We start from the raw sequence: 16,241 nt of genomic DNA on the forward strand, positions 1-16,241 counted from the left end.
ACCCCCCGGCCCTTTCAGGAAGCAATACTGAAAAAGTTATTGAGGGCAACGTTTGTAACTCTAGTTTGACACAAGCATCATGGATGCTTTTAAACATATATATGCTACGAGACATGGGACTCTGTAAAAACAGGTCTGCAGGCAGCCTGCTGTGAGAGTGAATAGGTGGCTCAAGATGACATGCTGTCATCACTGGACCTTAGCTGCACCCAGGCACTGAGAGTTTAAGGCCTACCCTAGGCAGTTTTCAGGAAATGCATTTTGTGCAAGTTCCTTGCTCTCTGCCTGCATTTTGCAGGGCTCTTTAGAACATTTCACCCAGAGGTCCAAATTTCTGGTTTAAAAGTGATATTTTAAAAATGCTATGAAATCTACATGTAAACTCTGCTTTTACTTTAAAAGTAATGGCAAGAACTTAAAAACAAGACAGTGAAGATAGTAAGTGGTTAGAGTAACATAATCATGACTCAGTCTTCACCCCTTCCTGTACAATGGAACTTAATGCGATCAAAGGAAAGCATATCCTGTGTCATCTGGTCAAGGGTTCTTGATACACAGCTCCACTAGCATGAGCTGATCATAACTTCTTCTGATTCTTATAACTTTTTTTGGTGGAGAGCAAGGGAATATGGAATGTGTGTGTATGAATCAGAGTAGTGCCCGGGGGGGTTGGGAGGGAGTGGGATGAAGGCTCTGCCCCTCAGGGTTGTGCTCTGGCACAGCTACTGAGGGGACAGAATACCCTAGATACCAACCCTTATTTATGTAAGAGATCAAACACTATGTTTTTGAAAACCCAGTTGGATGACTTAAAGCTTTGATAAAAAAAATGGGTTTCCAAAAAAAGTATTTTTTCTACAATTCCTCAACAAATAAGGGATCATCCGCTGAAACCTTTGCTCTCTGGCAGCTCAGAAGCACGAACAGAACATTACCATAAAGGGTGGGCAGTTGGGCACCTTCCCCTCCAGTGATGTGCTTGGAGGGAAAAGAAGTGGAGTCATCTGTGCACAATCCTCCTCCCTCCCTTACAAATTCCTTCCCATGACTCCTCCACGAGCCTGAGAATCTAGAACTCCCCACCTTCCCCATGCTACCTCCAGCAGTGGGAAAGGTGCCAGGCTCACCCTCCTAAACACCAGGAAATACACAGTTAAGGTATATGCCATCACCACAACACAATCTTAATTCCATTCTGTCTGAGCAAAACCGCAACACACCCATAACACACATACAAGCACTCTATCCTTGGAGATGCTGCAGAACACTCAGGGAACTGCACCTACAAGCACTGTAGGACAAAGTACATCTCTTTGCTAAGACAAAACTCTGGTTTAAGTCAGGCATAGCAAACACGAGCTAACTACACAGACTGAGCCCACTCCAGAGCAACCAACCCAAATTTGCTAAATATTACAATCCTTTCACTAGACTGGTGGCAATCCACATGACAAGATGACTGTGCGCCACTACTGACACACCTCTACAGAACCCGTGTTGAAATTAGGCCTGCTTGATCCCTCAAGGTACATATGCACCTCTTTTCATATCACAGTAACAACTCTTCCAAACTGCTCCAACTAAGCGATCCACCTTTCAATACAACCACATCTAACACAAGGAATGCAGCTGGAGTGCATGCAGATAAATGTTGGAATTAAAAACTGTTGATCACAACACAATGGGACAGTCTCCTTTTTATTCTTCATGTCTTATTATAGCACCACCCTTACTAAACCATTTCAAGTGGCTAAGGCCAGCTCCAAGGAGCAGTTATATTGCGGGGGTGGCATGTACCTTAACTTTCATGGTTTTCTGAGGTTTAATTTGTGTTAGCTCTACTCTTCATTACCTGGTTTTCAAAAGTTAGAGGGTAGTTGACCTTGATGATCTGGAAGGACACAAGGCACTACCAGAGAATTTTACCTCTGCACTACTGGAGTTTTTTGTCAATGAACTCATCTTAACTGTGCACATGATTCCATTATGTTTGCCTTTAGGAACAATGTGAAGGATCTTCTATTATAGGTATTTTTGAACAACATGCAGTGTGATAAAAAAGGATAAGATCAAAACCCAATTAGTTTTAACATTTACTTTTTTCTTTTCCTGCTGTAATCACTTCTGAATGCTGCTGACTTCTTACCACATCCATCCACATCAAAAACAGAAAACCAAACCCATACACTCTTTACCTGTAGATGTGGAGGCCCCATTGGTGGAGGAATCCCTCCTGGAGGTGGCATTGGAGGCATATTAGGATCAAATGGAGGACGTCCAAAGGGAGGACGAGGTGGTGGAGGTGGACCTCTCATCATACCGAAAGGTGGAGGTGGGCGCATGAGAGGTGGTGGACCCCTCATGACAGCGTTTGGTGGGGGAGCTGGGCCACGAAATCTCAGTGCTTGCTGCTGAGCCATTCTGTGTGTAAAGCCAGAAGAAAACTATTTGTGTTTGCTGATTAGTTGCAGGATAGATTAATTTGTGTTACAAAAAGTGAAACTAGTAAAAGCAGAAGGACATGACAAATTTTGTCAAGTTTCAATAGATAAAATTAAAAGTACAAGTACTTTAATAGGTTTTCCCCCCCTCACAATTTAAATTCATTAGAAGTCTGAATGTGATTTTTTTCACTCATGAAAATGAGTGACCTTTAGATTGAACCATCTTAGTACGGACAGGCACTGTGCAAGCTTCCCTCACACAGCTCTGCCAAAGCACTTCAAACATGACCTGAATCACCGTGTCTATCTATAGTCAGATCTTAGGCCTCTCGAGCAATGGCTGCCGATTGTGCCAAGGTTTTTAGTTATTTCATAATGTGAATGAGTGTCCACCAGGGACTTGGATGAGACCATCTGCATCCTTTTCACTTATGACCTAACGGAGGATTTGAACTCTGATCTGCAGTGATGAAAGGCTAATATACTAATCCCAATGTGCCACCCAGCCCACTACACAGGCAGCTTAATAAGTGTATATATAGAAAAAAACGTTCACCTTTGCAACCAACAAACGCTCTTCTGATGCTCTCAGGAAAACAATTTTGCCCACCATTTAGTGCCAGTGCAATACCAATGTTGGCATGATGACTCAAAATTGAAAAAAACAAAGGTTATAAGGTGGTGAACGGCAAAACACATGCAACTCAGCACTCAGATTATATAGACTTCTACTTCTGCTGATTTACGTTTCATATAGCACCTACAGTTTTAGAAACCAGGTGCTGTTTTACATAGGTTTTATAGGGGCAGCCCACTAAGTGGTACATAACTGACCATTGCTACTAACCCTGAGATGCCCAAGAGCAAAACAAAATTAATGTGCTTTGAATGATGCCCCAAAGATCACCAACCTCTAACAGTGATGGAGCACCAAAGGGAGCAAATTCTAAATATAGGGGTACTCTTTACTGAGAAAACTCTTCTGTCAGGCCTGGAAAACATCATCCTAGGAACTGACAATAACAGCATCCCAGCTAATCTTAACGGTGATGAGACAGAAACAAGGCAAATGACAGTCAGAGAGCAAGGTCCCAAACAGCATAGGGATTTATCAGCAACACCATGAATTGTACTGTTAAGACAGAACTATAGTTTTTAGAACACCTATTGCCATAACACCAGGTTATGTGCTCCCAGGAGCCATAATGTTTCCCTAGTCTCTGTTTGCCAGAAGCTGGGAATGGGCGACAGGGGATGGATCACTTGATGATTACCTGTTCTGTTCATTCCCTCTGAAGCACCTGGCATTGGCCACTGTCAAAAGACAGGATACTGGGCTAGATGGACCTTTTGTCTGAACAAGTATGGCAGGTTCTTCTGTTCCAATTAAGTAAGGCCAGGAAAGCTATTTTACCACTCATGCTGGCATTAGTTCCTGTCTGTTGTGCCGGGCATCAGAGAGCGTTACTTTTATTTCAGATTTCTGTTGTGGTACACCCCAATCAGGATGAGAGTCCCAGCGTGTTGGTTGTATTTCAACCCCCCCACCCCCCTCCAAAGACACCACTCCTACCCCAAAGGATGGAATGATTTAGTTCTAGCTTTATACAATTACTAACAAGGGGGCAACTCTGCAGTTTGGGATGCATGGAAGGAGAGCACGAGTCAGAGAAAAATCAAACATGACAGCCACAGCTGCATTTGCCCCTTGAGGCCCTGGACACCGTGCGTCTCGCCAGGGGACACAGCTAGTGGTGTGCTTAGCCTACAGGCAGCGCCTGCTTCCCAAGGCAGCATGCTGCAGGGAGCTCAAACGAGTCGCCGGGCCCGGTTGCGCGGGGAGCAGAGCGGGGTCGCCGGGCCCAAAGGGGGAAGCACGGAGGGGGTGGGAGGGAAGGATCCGCGGGGAGGAGGGGGCACAGAGGGATGGCGGGGCCCGGGGGAGGGTCTGCGGAGGGAGAGAGGGAAGGAGCTGCCGGACCCAGGGCTCACGGAGAGATTGCCCGGCGCGCCATGGGGGAGAAGCGGAAGACCCTGCGAAACCACCGGGAGGGAAGGGTGGGTGCGCGGGACCACAAGGCCCTGGGGGAGGAGCCTGCAGCCGCAGGGGTCGGTGGGGGAGGCCCGACGGCCAGGCCGCAGCGCGGGGCGTGTGAAACCCCGCGCTTCCCTGTCCCTGAAGCCCCGCCGGGCTGCGCTACCTGATCTCATTATTGTACCGCTCCGCCGCCGCCCCCGCGTCTCCCTCGCCGCCGCCAGCCCCAGCGCCGCCACCGCCTCCTCGGTCCGCCATCGCCGCCTCACCAGCCCCGCCGAAGCCGCCACCTCCGCCGCCAGGCCGCGCCCCACGTCATTGGCTACCAGGACCGTCGCTCACTAGACGCATGGGCGGGACCTAACCAGCATTGGCCATCGCGCCCGCCGACTTTGAACGAGGGAAGTAAGACAAGCTGTGATTGGCTGCGAGAAGCCGTCCCGCTCCCCTGAGTGGCCCAGGCGACCCATGTCACGTGACCCGTGACCCGCGGGGAGACCGGAACTGATCTCACATAAGATGCCAGCCAATCAGAAAAACGCAAAGAAAAATACAACCAATTCAAAGATAGGGCGAATAGGATACTAACCAATCAAAGATCAGAATGAGCTATGTGCCGGCCAATCAAAAAACAAAATGACGTAGCATGCAACCAATCATAAAAGGGGATAGGCTCCAACTCTAACCAATCGGAGACCCTCTGGCAGTAGCGAGCGTGCCAACGAAGCAGGAAACAAAGTTAAGATATTCTAGCGAATCAGGGAACAGAGTTAGGACATTGCCAGCCAATCAGCGAGCGGCATTAGCATTATTGTCTGATTTACAGGCTACATGCGTGAGTTACTGGCAGGGACACGCAGGGCAGGTGGCGGAGACGGAGGCGGGCTGGGTGGCTGCACCTGCTGCGGGGGGTGATTGCCTCCCGGTGCCCCAGCAAGGAGGGCAGCACCCTGCGCTCCTAGAGTCGGGCTGGCTGCCCGGGGAGTTCAGGGTGCTGGGGCTGGCCTATGGAGAAAACCATTGACAGGCTGGCAGCTGCCCCACGGCCTGCTCTAGATGCCAACACTTGGCAGCAGGGGTCATTCTGCTGGGGGGGAGGCTGACTGGGAGAAGCTGGCTCTGCTGAGCTAAGCAAAGCTCCCATATACTGAGTGAGTGTCCCCAGCTCCTATGGCAACCACCTCCCTTTTTGAGGATGGCAGAAGGACAGGGATATCTTTAGTTGATTTCTTATGACTAGATTTCCTGTAGTTGAGGCATAGTGCTTCTGCTGCAATGCCCCTGAGAAGCGAGGGGGAGGATAAGTAGCAGCCCCCATCCCACCTTTAAAACCCCACATATGCTTGGGATCATAACCTTATTGGCACTTCCATTCTCCCCTTCCTACATTGCCATGTCCAGGAACTAGCGGTATTGGGGGTTTACAGGGTTTACATTTTTGTTCAATAGCTTTCAGCACCCCACTATAAGAATTGTTCCAATGCCACTGACCATGTCACGTTGAATTTCATTTGCACACTCTTTGGGGCCAGCTGCCTTTTGGCAAGTACAGTTTGGAGTGCTTGAAAAATAAAATCAAGATAAAATAACTCCACCTGCCCAGCAACAATAAATACAAAATACATAAATCAATTTTGTGTGTGTGTGAAAGAGACGGAATATATAGGAGACCGTCCAGCACAGTGTATGTTGGAAGAGTATCTGCACAGTAAATTTCAAACTAAGGCTAAACATTGTTCCTGTAAAATTACATTGTATGACAGGTGGGTAACTGTACATACAAGTGGAGTAACTGCAACTTATTTTTGTGTCCAAAACCAGTTTTGATATCCACGATCCATGACCCATGCTATCCACGTTTTAAAAAATTGCCCCTATAGGTCTAAATTCTCATCTCAATTCACTAAGTATAGCTAGCAAGTAAAAATTATAAATATATTGAAATGCAGGATTATCTATCCAAGTGAATGAGAAAGTACCACTTCTTCTTTTAAACAAACAGTCTTTATTAATTAAGGCCCTCACTTCAGAAGAATGTGTATCCCCTATGTTTGGTTTAGACCTTAATTATCTGTGCACCATTGGGTTAGCTGAGGTATCTCAAAACTCTTCCTATAGTTTTCTGGTAGTATAAGTGTGTGGGGAAAACCAGCATATGTTATGCACATAAGTAATACCCTTTTTACAGCTTTGGGTATTAGAACCTATTGCTGAGAAAGGAAATGTTTGCCAAAATAGTGGGATTATCTCCCTGCAAGTGCTATGGGATCTTTAATGTGCACATCCCAGACACAGGCAGAAGAGAACTGTAGTTACCCGTGCCTCGCCTTTTCCAGTTACATCCCCAACCCTTTCCCCTAAGAGTGTAGCTAATAATTTGAAATTTATACATGAACTGGATGTATTGCCTTCAGCTACACACAGTCAGATTAGTAAAATGCTAGCTAGAACTAGCTAGTTAATAATAGGTCTTGCTAAGAACAAAATAACCCTGACAGCTGACATAAGAAATGTTGCTTATGGGAAATGAAAAATTATATGCTATTGCAAATACCACCCACAACCACCCTGTGATGGGTTGGACCCCTTAGGATGCCATCTGATGTGCTGAGATACCACTGAGCCCGCCTATTATGTCAGCCTGGGACCCTTTTTACCTGTCTTGCTGCAGAACGAAACAAGAGATCAGTTCTGGGAAGGCTCAGCTTAAGGGACTTGCCCCAGCACTCAGGTGTCCACCTCCCTTGGAGTGCAGACCCAAAGGTATATTATGAAATCCGCCTCCTCCTTCAAGGTGGAGGAAGGTATGCACAACTTCTTGCCTCCCCCGAGTTAGAAATTACAGAAACTGGGTTTAATAAGAAACCAAACACATTTTATTAACTATAAAAGGCAGATTTTAAGTGGTTAAAGGGGTACAGAACAAACAGAACAAAGTAGATTACTAAACAAATAAAACTAAGCTTGTTTCACTAAAGAAATTGGTTACAAATAGTAATTTCTCACCCTAGATATTGTTACAGGCAGATTACAGAAAGTCTTGAAAGGCAGATGCACTGGCCTCCAGCTTGAAACCTCAGTTATTATTACTCATTAGCTGGACATCCTTGCAACTTGGGCTCAATCCTTCTTCCACTCCCATTCAGTTCTTGCTTCCAGATCTTTTTCAGTGTCTCTTAGGGTGGGGAGGCAGAGGAGAACCATGATGATGATGTCACTCCCCTGCCTTATATAGCTCTTATGTAAGGCGAGAACCCTTTGTCTTCCAGTAGAAAACCACTGGCATTCCAAAAGGGGAGGAGGAATATCCAGTTCCAGGTGACTCGGATCCATGTCTCTGCATGGCTGTGGCAGCCATTGCTCGTAGGCCTGTCTCCAGCATCCACAGGAAGACTAAGGGCTAGTCTACACTGGCAACGTTAAAGCGCTGCCGCGGCAGCACTTTAACGTGGCTTGTGTAGTCCTGGGAGAGCGCGCTCTAAATAAAACTCCACGAGGGGCATAGCTACCAGCGCTGGAAGCTCGGCTCCCTGCGCTGGTGCACTGTCTACACTGGCACGTTACAGCGCTGAAACTTGCTGCTCTCCAGGGGGTGTTTTTTCACATCCCTGAGCGAGAAAGTTGCAGTGCTGTAAAGTGCCAGTGTAGACAAGCCCTAAGCCCTTTCACAGTCCATTGTCTCTGCTACTGGCCAATTAGCCCTGTCTGGCTTTTCCATTGTTGCACCTGAAGGTTTGGGGTGACACCCAAAGTGACACATTTGAAATACAGATACATAGTTAATATTCCTAACTTCAGATACAGAAATGATACAGTCATACCAATTGGATAATCACATTCAGTAAATCATAACCTTTCCAATGATATCTCACGAGCCATCTTGCATAAAGTATATCTCAGTTATGTCATATTCATATCATAAGCATATTTTCATAAAGAATATGGAGTGAAATGTCACAACATCCATCCTGTATTTGCATTGGGCATGAGCTCAAGTTTGAATACACAGCAAGTGACTGTGCTAAAAGGATCCAACTCATGGCTCTGTAAATGACTAGAGATCCCATAATTGGAGTATGAGATGATTGACATGGAACCAAACTCTCTTCCAATTTTCTACTATATTTTGCTGCAAAAGCTGATTTATAAGATACATTTTTCTCCCATCTTCCCTCAGATCAAAATTCCACCACCCCATTGCTCCTTCTTCTCCAGGCAACTAGCTTCCTGCAGTTTTGGGAACAGAGAGTCCAAAACCCCATTACTATTTCCCAAAGATTTTCAGAATAGCCTTCAAGGAGATTTTTAGATTAGGTTTTTCAAAGCTTTCAATACATTTAACATGTAAAACAAATGTTTAATTAATGATCTAAGCTGCAAAGATGGGGCTTATTGTTTGTATCACCATAACAACTGGGAGCCCCAGTCAAGGATCCCATCATGCTAGGTGCTGTACAACACTAAACAATCAGGTGGTCCCTGTTCCAAAGAGCCTACATTCAAACTACCCCAAAATTCTGGGATGTGAGGATTAATGCAGACCCATTTCCTGTTTACCATCTGAGTTTTGGTAGGGGAAAAGTTTGTATTTTCCTTTCCATACTGCACCACACTTCCTGTTTGCTTTCTTTGCAATCAGAAACAAGCTGCAATGGCGACCACCATTGGGAGATGCTCTAAAGAAAGAATGTGATGGAGGGGGCAGATTCCTTGGGGAAGGAAGAGCTCTGAGACTAGACTCCTTCAATTCTGGCCTATTTGATTTTCTTTTTCATGCAGATTACAGAAGTCAAAGATGTCTTGTTACAGGGATGAACAAGGTTCCATACAAACTCTTCTTTGTAATTCTCCTTTCAGTCACTAGGAGATCCCCTTGAACAGCTGTGTGAAAAGCTACCAAGTTTCACTCCATTCAGATGCAGCAAAACTTCACAGATTCCTGGTTATGGTTAATTTTATTTATTTATTATATGCATGTTAGGAATAATAAATATGTTCTTAAAAATAGGTTCACTTATGTGGCACCCTTCATCTGTAGTTCCCAAAGAGCTTTTCAATTAATTAAGCCTCACAATTCCCATGTGAGGTGCACGTCATGGTGCCCATTAATATTAAGACCTTCCATTAAAGATATTTTCCAGCCTGTCCCTACATTATTACCATACCCCCAGGCAGACAGCACGGCATCACATCAGGTTCAGATGGTTTTCTGGACAACCACAGATGCTAGAAAACTAATTACAAATATGAAAGTACAAAATATGTGTGTATTGACTGACAAACATGCCCCAGGTCAGGTGTTATCATGTTCTTATGATACATACCCTCTTAAAATTCCCATAGAACAAAAATCAGTATACTAAAGAGGTGCCTGATCCCAAATCCAGCTCATCCAAACAGCTCTGAACTTTGAGTTGCTTTGAAATCTACACTCAGATCCAGATGAGATCATCATTGGCTCAATCATATGCAAAGTCTGGTTCTGATTGACGTACAGTATTATCGTTGGTTTTGTTGGTAGCTGGGTGTTGGTATTGCCATGGTAGGCAACAATTAATGGACTTTACTCAACTATGGATTAAACTGGCAACTTCTCAAAGGAAAACATTTAATAACAAAGATGCAACATTCCATCCTGGGGCAGAGGCTCTTATGTCACCAGACTCTTTCAATGGAACAACAGCCTTACTGAGTGAGATCTGGTGGTAAAGCAGGGAACAGGACTAGCGCTGTACAAACCCTGCAAGGTAATGCTGGACGAAACCCTGCAGGTGCTCTTGAGCAGTCCTCCATGAAAGCCCCCTTCCCCAGTGTTTTCTCTTTTCTACTCCAGCACACTTTGTCTTTGGGATGAGCCTCTCCTATTCTGTGCCATCCTCCTGGGGCCCAATAACCGTTTTTACCATATGCTGAGTCTTCAGGGGGTGCTAGATGGCTGCTTCTTTGTTGGGGAAGAAAGGATCATATGGTCTGAGTTACTGCTTCTCCAAGCCATTCTTAAGGGGGCAATCTATGCCTTCCTTATAGTATGGCACTGGAACAAGGTAACTGTTGCACCTGCTGTCTCCTTCCCACTCTGCTGAAGTGGTAGCAGGCACACCATAGGTGTGTATGGTAGGGCTAGGTATTCAAGAAATTCCCTTTGTGGTTGGTAGGGATTATGGGATATCTATATCACTGGCTCAGTTGGGCCAATTGCTGGGGATTTGGAGTAAAAGTATTTTTCTCTTTGGCTATTAGGTGGGTCATCTCATTGTCCTTCCATTCCCTGAAGACCTTGTATGAATTATAGGCAGTGTCCCAAACAGCTCCACCCTTGAAAATCCTGCTGGAGTGGAGAGCGGCTAGCTGGCACCCTTGAACTCCCAGTTGAAACCTGAGAGGGTTAACTAGTCACAGAATGATGGTGCCCAAGATAAAATGGAACTAGGGGCGGAAGGGGACAGAGGTGGAGGTACCTGTGAGAATGGCGGTGGCTGGCAGCCTAGTCTGGATTTTTTCCCAAACCAGGGTTGCTATTGGTGAAAAGACACAGAAACTCACCTTGATTTTGAGTGGGCATTGGCTTCTAAGTCTTTCATGCTGTCCTAGCAAAACGTCTGGGTTCTGTTCCCAGCTGTGCCATTGACTGATGGTATGACTTTGGAAAACTATCCTCAACTCTCTCTGCTTCATTTTTTTCATCTGTGGAATGGGAAAGGAAATTAGAATGAGAGAATCATTTTTCTATTCACTCATTGTCTAAAAAGAGATCCCAATTTTCTGGAATGTGTGTGCATCACTCAGAATTATTTGTTGCTTAGTATTTGCAAAGAATCATCCTTCTAGAAAGAGGTTCAATGAGAGTATTTGATACTTGATGTTTGAGCTGTTTTGATCGGACATAGGTCACATGGTTTACTTTCTCTTTTCAGACTGAAACCAATTCTGGCACAAATATTCATGATTACAAATTTCCTTTTCATAAATATTCCTCCAAATTTGCTCAAACTTTGCTGGTTTGTGAACATTTACAGGAGATTGCACTATTTGCCCAGCCATAGTAGTAATACTGAACTAATTTCCCAGTGGGACTGTGTGAGACTTAATTAGTGTTTGTAAAGCACTTTGAGATTCTCTATTGAAATATGTGATACAAGGGCAAAATATTATTTATTGTATTATCTGGAGGTCCTTCTATTATTTTTATTATATACTGCCTTGGCTATTTACTCCTGATTAATGGTGTGTTTCACTTCATTCAGATAAGCTGTGTATGTGACTGTCAGCATAAAGGCAACTCACAGTGTTTCTAAAAGCAAGCTCTTATGGTCGCTTTACCACAATGGCATGAATGTAAGATAATAAGGGTCTGACAATGTAAATTCAGAAAACTGCTAGCTGGGAAAAATATATATATATCCCCGACCCTTTGATGTTGCTAATGAATGGGCTCTTTTTAACTTACTCTTCTAGCTGATAATTGTGCTGTAGCTCCTGGGCAAAAGTATCAGTAATGTGGGTATGTAGACTGGCCATTGGCATCAAATATTCATAGAGTCACAGATGGGAATCTACAAAGAGTTTGCACAGAAATGGAGTGTATTCCACACGTTCTGTGGTGAGCCTGTCAGAGCATCAAGAAGAACTTTTGATTTGCTTCCACAGCTACATGTTGTTGTTGTTGTTGTTTTAAAGAAAATATAAAAAGAAAGAAAAATGCTTTTGCCAGCTGGCGTTTCAAGCAGAAGTGGGTCAAACAACTCCAAAAAGTTCTGTGGCCTCAGAAAGCAGGCGTTAGCTGTCCTTTGCTATACATCAGAGTGTGGCTAGTTTAAGAGTGGAGGCACAATGTTGGAGGAAGGATGACAGGAAGCCTTCCCTGCTATCCCCAAACTTTATGTCCCCTAGGCAGGGTCTGCAGCCTTTGCATTCTCCTGAATGCTGCTCTAGCAGTGTTATCCACTCTGACCTGCAAAGATGGCAGGAATCCATGATGCATCTCCGTTGTTGCTGGGGTGCTGTGGGAGACATTGCACTCTTACCTTAGGGGGATGCTTCCTGTGTTCTGGGTTTCTACCTAAGGAAAAGGCAGTAGTATTTGCAGGAAGCTGCCATCCTGCAGTCAAGTCTATGAACCTGGGAGTTCTGCTCATTTGTAGCCTCACACAGCCCCATGTGGTGGCAGAAATACAGCATTGCAGCTTCTCATGGACTTGAGTGGGGAAAATCTGCAATACTGGTTGGTTGTTGACATGGTTTGTTTGTTCTGTCTCTTGTTTGTCTTTCCATGGGCAATTGATATAGATTGCTCCTCCCTTCTTGATGGCCAGAAGATGCTATAGTGGTAGATTATTTTAATGGCTAAAGCCAAACACACCAAACTATGGGGGTAAAACTGCATGGAAAGATGAAGGAGCCATTTCAGAGGAAGCCAAAGTGAGGTGAAGCAAAAGGCCTAAAAAGCAAGTCTTCAGACCTTACTAAGGTATTTCAGGTCAGGGATCCTTATCCAGATTGGGACTTTGGAATTATTACTTGAATGGGTGCCACATGATCTTAAGAAGGAGATTCAATCTCCATGTTAAGGGGCTTTAAATAAAAAGATACTGTTTTGATGCATGATGGACTCTGACCTCATCCTCTGGGGACCATAGGAGAGGAAGAATGCTCCAACTTCTCTACATGAAGATGTGGGGGGATGGAGCATTTTTTATTTTAAATCTGTAGCTATGCTGTGAGGTAGGCAATTGGAAGAAACAACCATGGGGCAGGGCATGTTGGTGGAGTCATCTGGAGAGAGGCAGAGGGGAGGGGGTACAACAGGAAAGAAAAGGAGTTTACAAGAAGTGTTCCTCACCTCATCTTGAACATTTTGCTTGTGTAAGTTTATTGTTTGCCAGTCCTGTCTACTTAGGGTATGTCTACACTACGAGAGTAGTTCGATTTCTTTTAAATCGAATATGTGGAATCGATATTGCAAAGTCGAACGTGTGTGTCCACACTAAGGACAGTAATTCGACTTTGTGAGTCCACACTAACGGGGAAAGCGTCGACACTGGAAGCGGTGCACTGTGGGCAGCTATCCCACAGTTCCCGCAGTCCCCGCTGCCCATTGGAATTCTGGGTCGAGCCGCCAATGCCTTCTGGGTAAAAAAATGTGTCGAGGGTGCTTTTGGGTAACTGTCGTCATCCGACCGTCACTACCGCCCTCCCTCCCTCCCTGAAAGCGCCGGCGGGAAATCAGTTCGCACACTTTTCTGGTCAGTGACAGCGCGGACGCCACAGCACTGCGAGCGTGGAGCCCGCTGCGACCATCGCTGCAGTTGTGTCCGTTGTCAACGCCTCGCAGCTTATCATCCACCTTTCCCAGAGGCAGATGCAGATAAATCAGGCGAGGAGGCTACGGCACCGCGGTGAGGGCCTGAAGTCTGAGAGTAGCACAGGCCTGTCAGAAAGCACGGGACCCAGCGCCGAGGACATCACGGTGACAATGGGTCATGTGGATGTTGTGGAACGGCGATTCTGGGCCCGGGAAACAAGCACGGACTGGTGGGACCGCATAGTGCTGCAGGTCTGGGATGAATCACAGTGGCTGCGAAACTTTCGCATGCGGAAGGGGACTTTCATGGAACTTTGTGAGTTGCTGTCCCCTGCCCTTAAGCGCAATGACACCCGGATGCGAGCAGCCCTGACTGTCCAGAAGCAAGTGGCCATAGCCCTCTGGAAGCTTGCAACGCCGGACAGCTACCGGTCAGTCGCGAACCACTTTAGCGTGGGCAAATCTACCGTGGGGGTTGTTGTGATGCAAGTAGCCAACGCAATCGTTGAGGTACTGCTCTCAAAGGTAGTGACCCTGGGAAACGCGCAGGCCATCATAGATGGCTTCGCCGCGATGGGATTCCCAAACTGCGGTGGGGCTATAGATGGAACTCACATTCCTATCCTGGGACCGGACCACCAGGCCAGCCAGTACATTAACAGAAAGGGCTACTTTTCAATGGTGCTGCAAGCACTGGTGGACCATCGTGGACGTTTTACAAACATCAACGTCGGATGGCCTGGCAAGGTTCATGACGCTCGCGTTTTCAGGAACTCTGGTCTGTTTAGACGGCTGCAGGAAGGTATTTACTTCCCGGACCACAAAATAACTCTTGGGGATGTGGAGATGCCTACAGTGATCCTCGGGGACCCAGCCTACCCGCTAATGCCCTGGCTCATGAAGCCCTATACTGGCGCCCTGGACACTGAAAAAGAACTCTTCAACTACCGGCTGAGCAAGTGCAGAATGGTGGTGGAGTGTGCTTTTGGCCGTCTCAAGGGGAGATGGAGAAGCTTACTGACTCGCTGTGATCTCAGCGAAACCAATATCCCCATTGTTATAGCAGCTTGCTGTGTGCTCCACAATCTCTGTGAGAGCAAGGGGGAGACCTTTATGGCGGGGTGGGAGGTTGAGGCAAATAGCCTGGCTTCTGATTACGCCCAGCCAGACAGCCGGGCGATTAGAAGAGCCCAGCGGGACGCCGGGAGGCTCTGAAAGCTAGGTTCCTGAGTGAGCAGGGTAACCTGTGACTTTTAAGTTTGTGTACAGAGAAGCTGAACCTGCCCCCGTTTCTTTACCCAGTCAATGTTGACTATCCTCTCCAGTTACATACCCCCTTCACCCCCTTCCAACACACCTTTAAAAATAAAATGACTTCTATTTTGTTAATGGACACCGTTTTCTTTATTACTGTTTTCGCGGGAATGTTTTAAACCTGGGACGCAGACTGTGGTGGGGAGCGGGTGTAGGGTACTGATGCAAATGACGCTTCTAAACTGCAGGAATGACAGGCTCCGCAGTGGTGGACTGGTTGTTTCAACGGAGCCTGCCAGTCCTCCTGATGGAGACTGCGTGTATGTGGTGGCTCTGTGACTTTGTGGCAGGGGGAGGAGGGTTACAGATCCCCTGCAGCGTGGCTCTGTGATCCAGGATAAGGGCCGCTGCATAAGATCTGTAACTGCCCTCCCTCGCCACAAAGTCACAGAGCAACCCCCCACCCCCCCACAGAACATGAAAACCACCTCCCAGACTGACCAGGGTAACTAGTGACTGCACTGTGTGTGTGCCCTGCTGCTGTCCTGTCCAATTACCAACCCCCCTACCCCCCTTCAGACAAACTCTCCTCTAAAGAACATGATGGAAACAATAATGAACAGAAACATATTTTTTATTAACAACCACACATGAAACTGGGGGGTGAAATTTGGACGGGGGCTTGGGTGAGGCGGGAAGGAAAGGACTTTTCAAATTTTGGGGAATGAGAGCCTTCTGGTGCTTGAGCAGTCTGCAGGGGTGGAGTGACAGTTTTCACGGACTCTGCCGCCCCTCCTTCTTTGGACTTTGGGTGAGGGGGGTATGGGACTTGGTGGCGGGGGAGGGCGGTTACTGATAGACTGCAGCGGGGCTCTGTCCTCCTGCCTCCGTTCCTGCAGAACATCAACAAGGCGCCGGAGCGTGTCCGTTTGCTCCCTCATAAGTCCAAGCAGCGTTTGAGTCGCCTGCTGGTCTTCCTGCCGCCACCTCTCCTCACGTTCCATGTGTGTCCGGTGCATTTGGGACAAGTTCTCCCTCCACTGGGTCTGCTGTGCTGCCTGGGCTCGGGAGCAGCCCATTAGTTCTGAGAACATGTCCTCCCGCGTCCTCTTCTTCCTCCGCCTAATCTGCGCTAGCCTCTGGGTGTGTGATGCCAGGCTGGGTTGGGAGACAGTCGCAGATGTGGCTGTGGGAATGGGAAAAAGGG

The 16,241-nt window shown here is 46.6% G+C and overlaps 1 protein-coding gene across 11 annotated transcripts in view; it reads right to left on the reverse strand.

The window, feature by feature from the left end:
* The window catches only part of TCERG1 (transcription elongation regulator 1), a 50,311-nt gene extending 45,574 nt beyond the window's left edge, over positions 1 to 4,737 (reverse strand). For 6 of the 11 annotated variants that reach the window (XM_029913430.1, XM_029913427.1, XM_029913428.1 and 3 more), the window contains exons 1-3: positions 4,646 to 4,726; positions 3,001 to 3,092; positions 2,196 to 2,421 (exon numbers count right to left, since the gene is read on the reverse strand). In XM_029913430.1, coding sequence (XP_029769290.1) covers positions 2,196 to 2,420 — 225 coding nt within the window. In that variant the 5' untranslated portion in view covers position 2,421; positions 3,001 to 3,092; positions 4,646 to 4,726. Of the gene's footprint in view, positions 1 to 2,195; positions 2,422 to 3,000; positions 3,663 to 4,645 lie in introns of those variants that run through there. The other 5 variants (XM_024199359.1, XM_024199365.1, XM_024199368.2 and 2 more) reach the window with 3 other exon arrangements.
* Between the last annotated feature and the right edge of the window lie 11,504 nt (positions 4,738 to 16,241).

Source organism: Terrapene carolina, unplaced genomic scaffold, assembly GCF_002925995.2.
Source record: "Terrapene carolina triunguis isolate 2854851 unplaced genomic scaffold, T_m_triunguis-2.0 Scaffold629, whole genome shotgun sequence".
In the NCBI taxonomy this organism is placed as follows: Eukaryota; Metazoa; Chordata; order Testudines; family Emydidae; genus Terrapene; species Terrapene triunguis.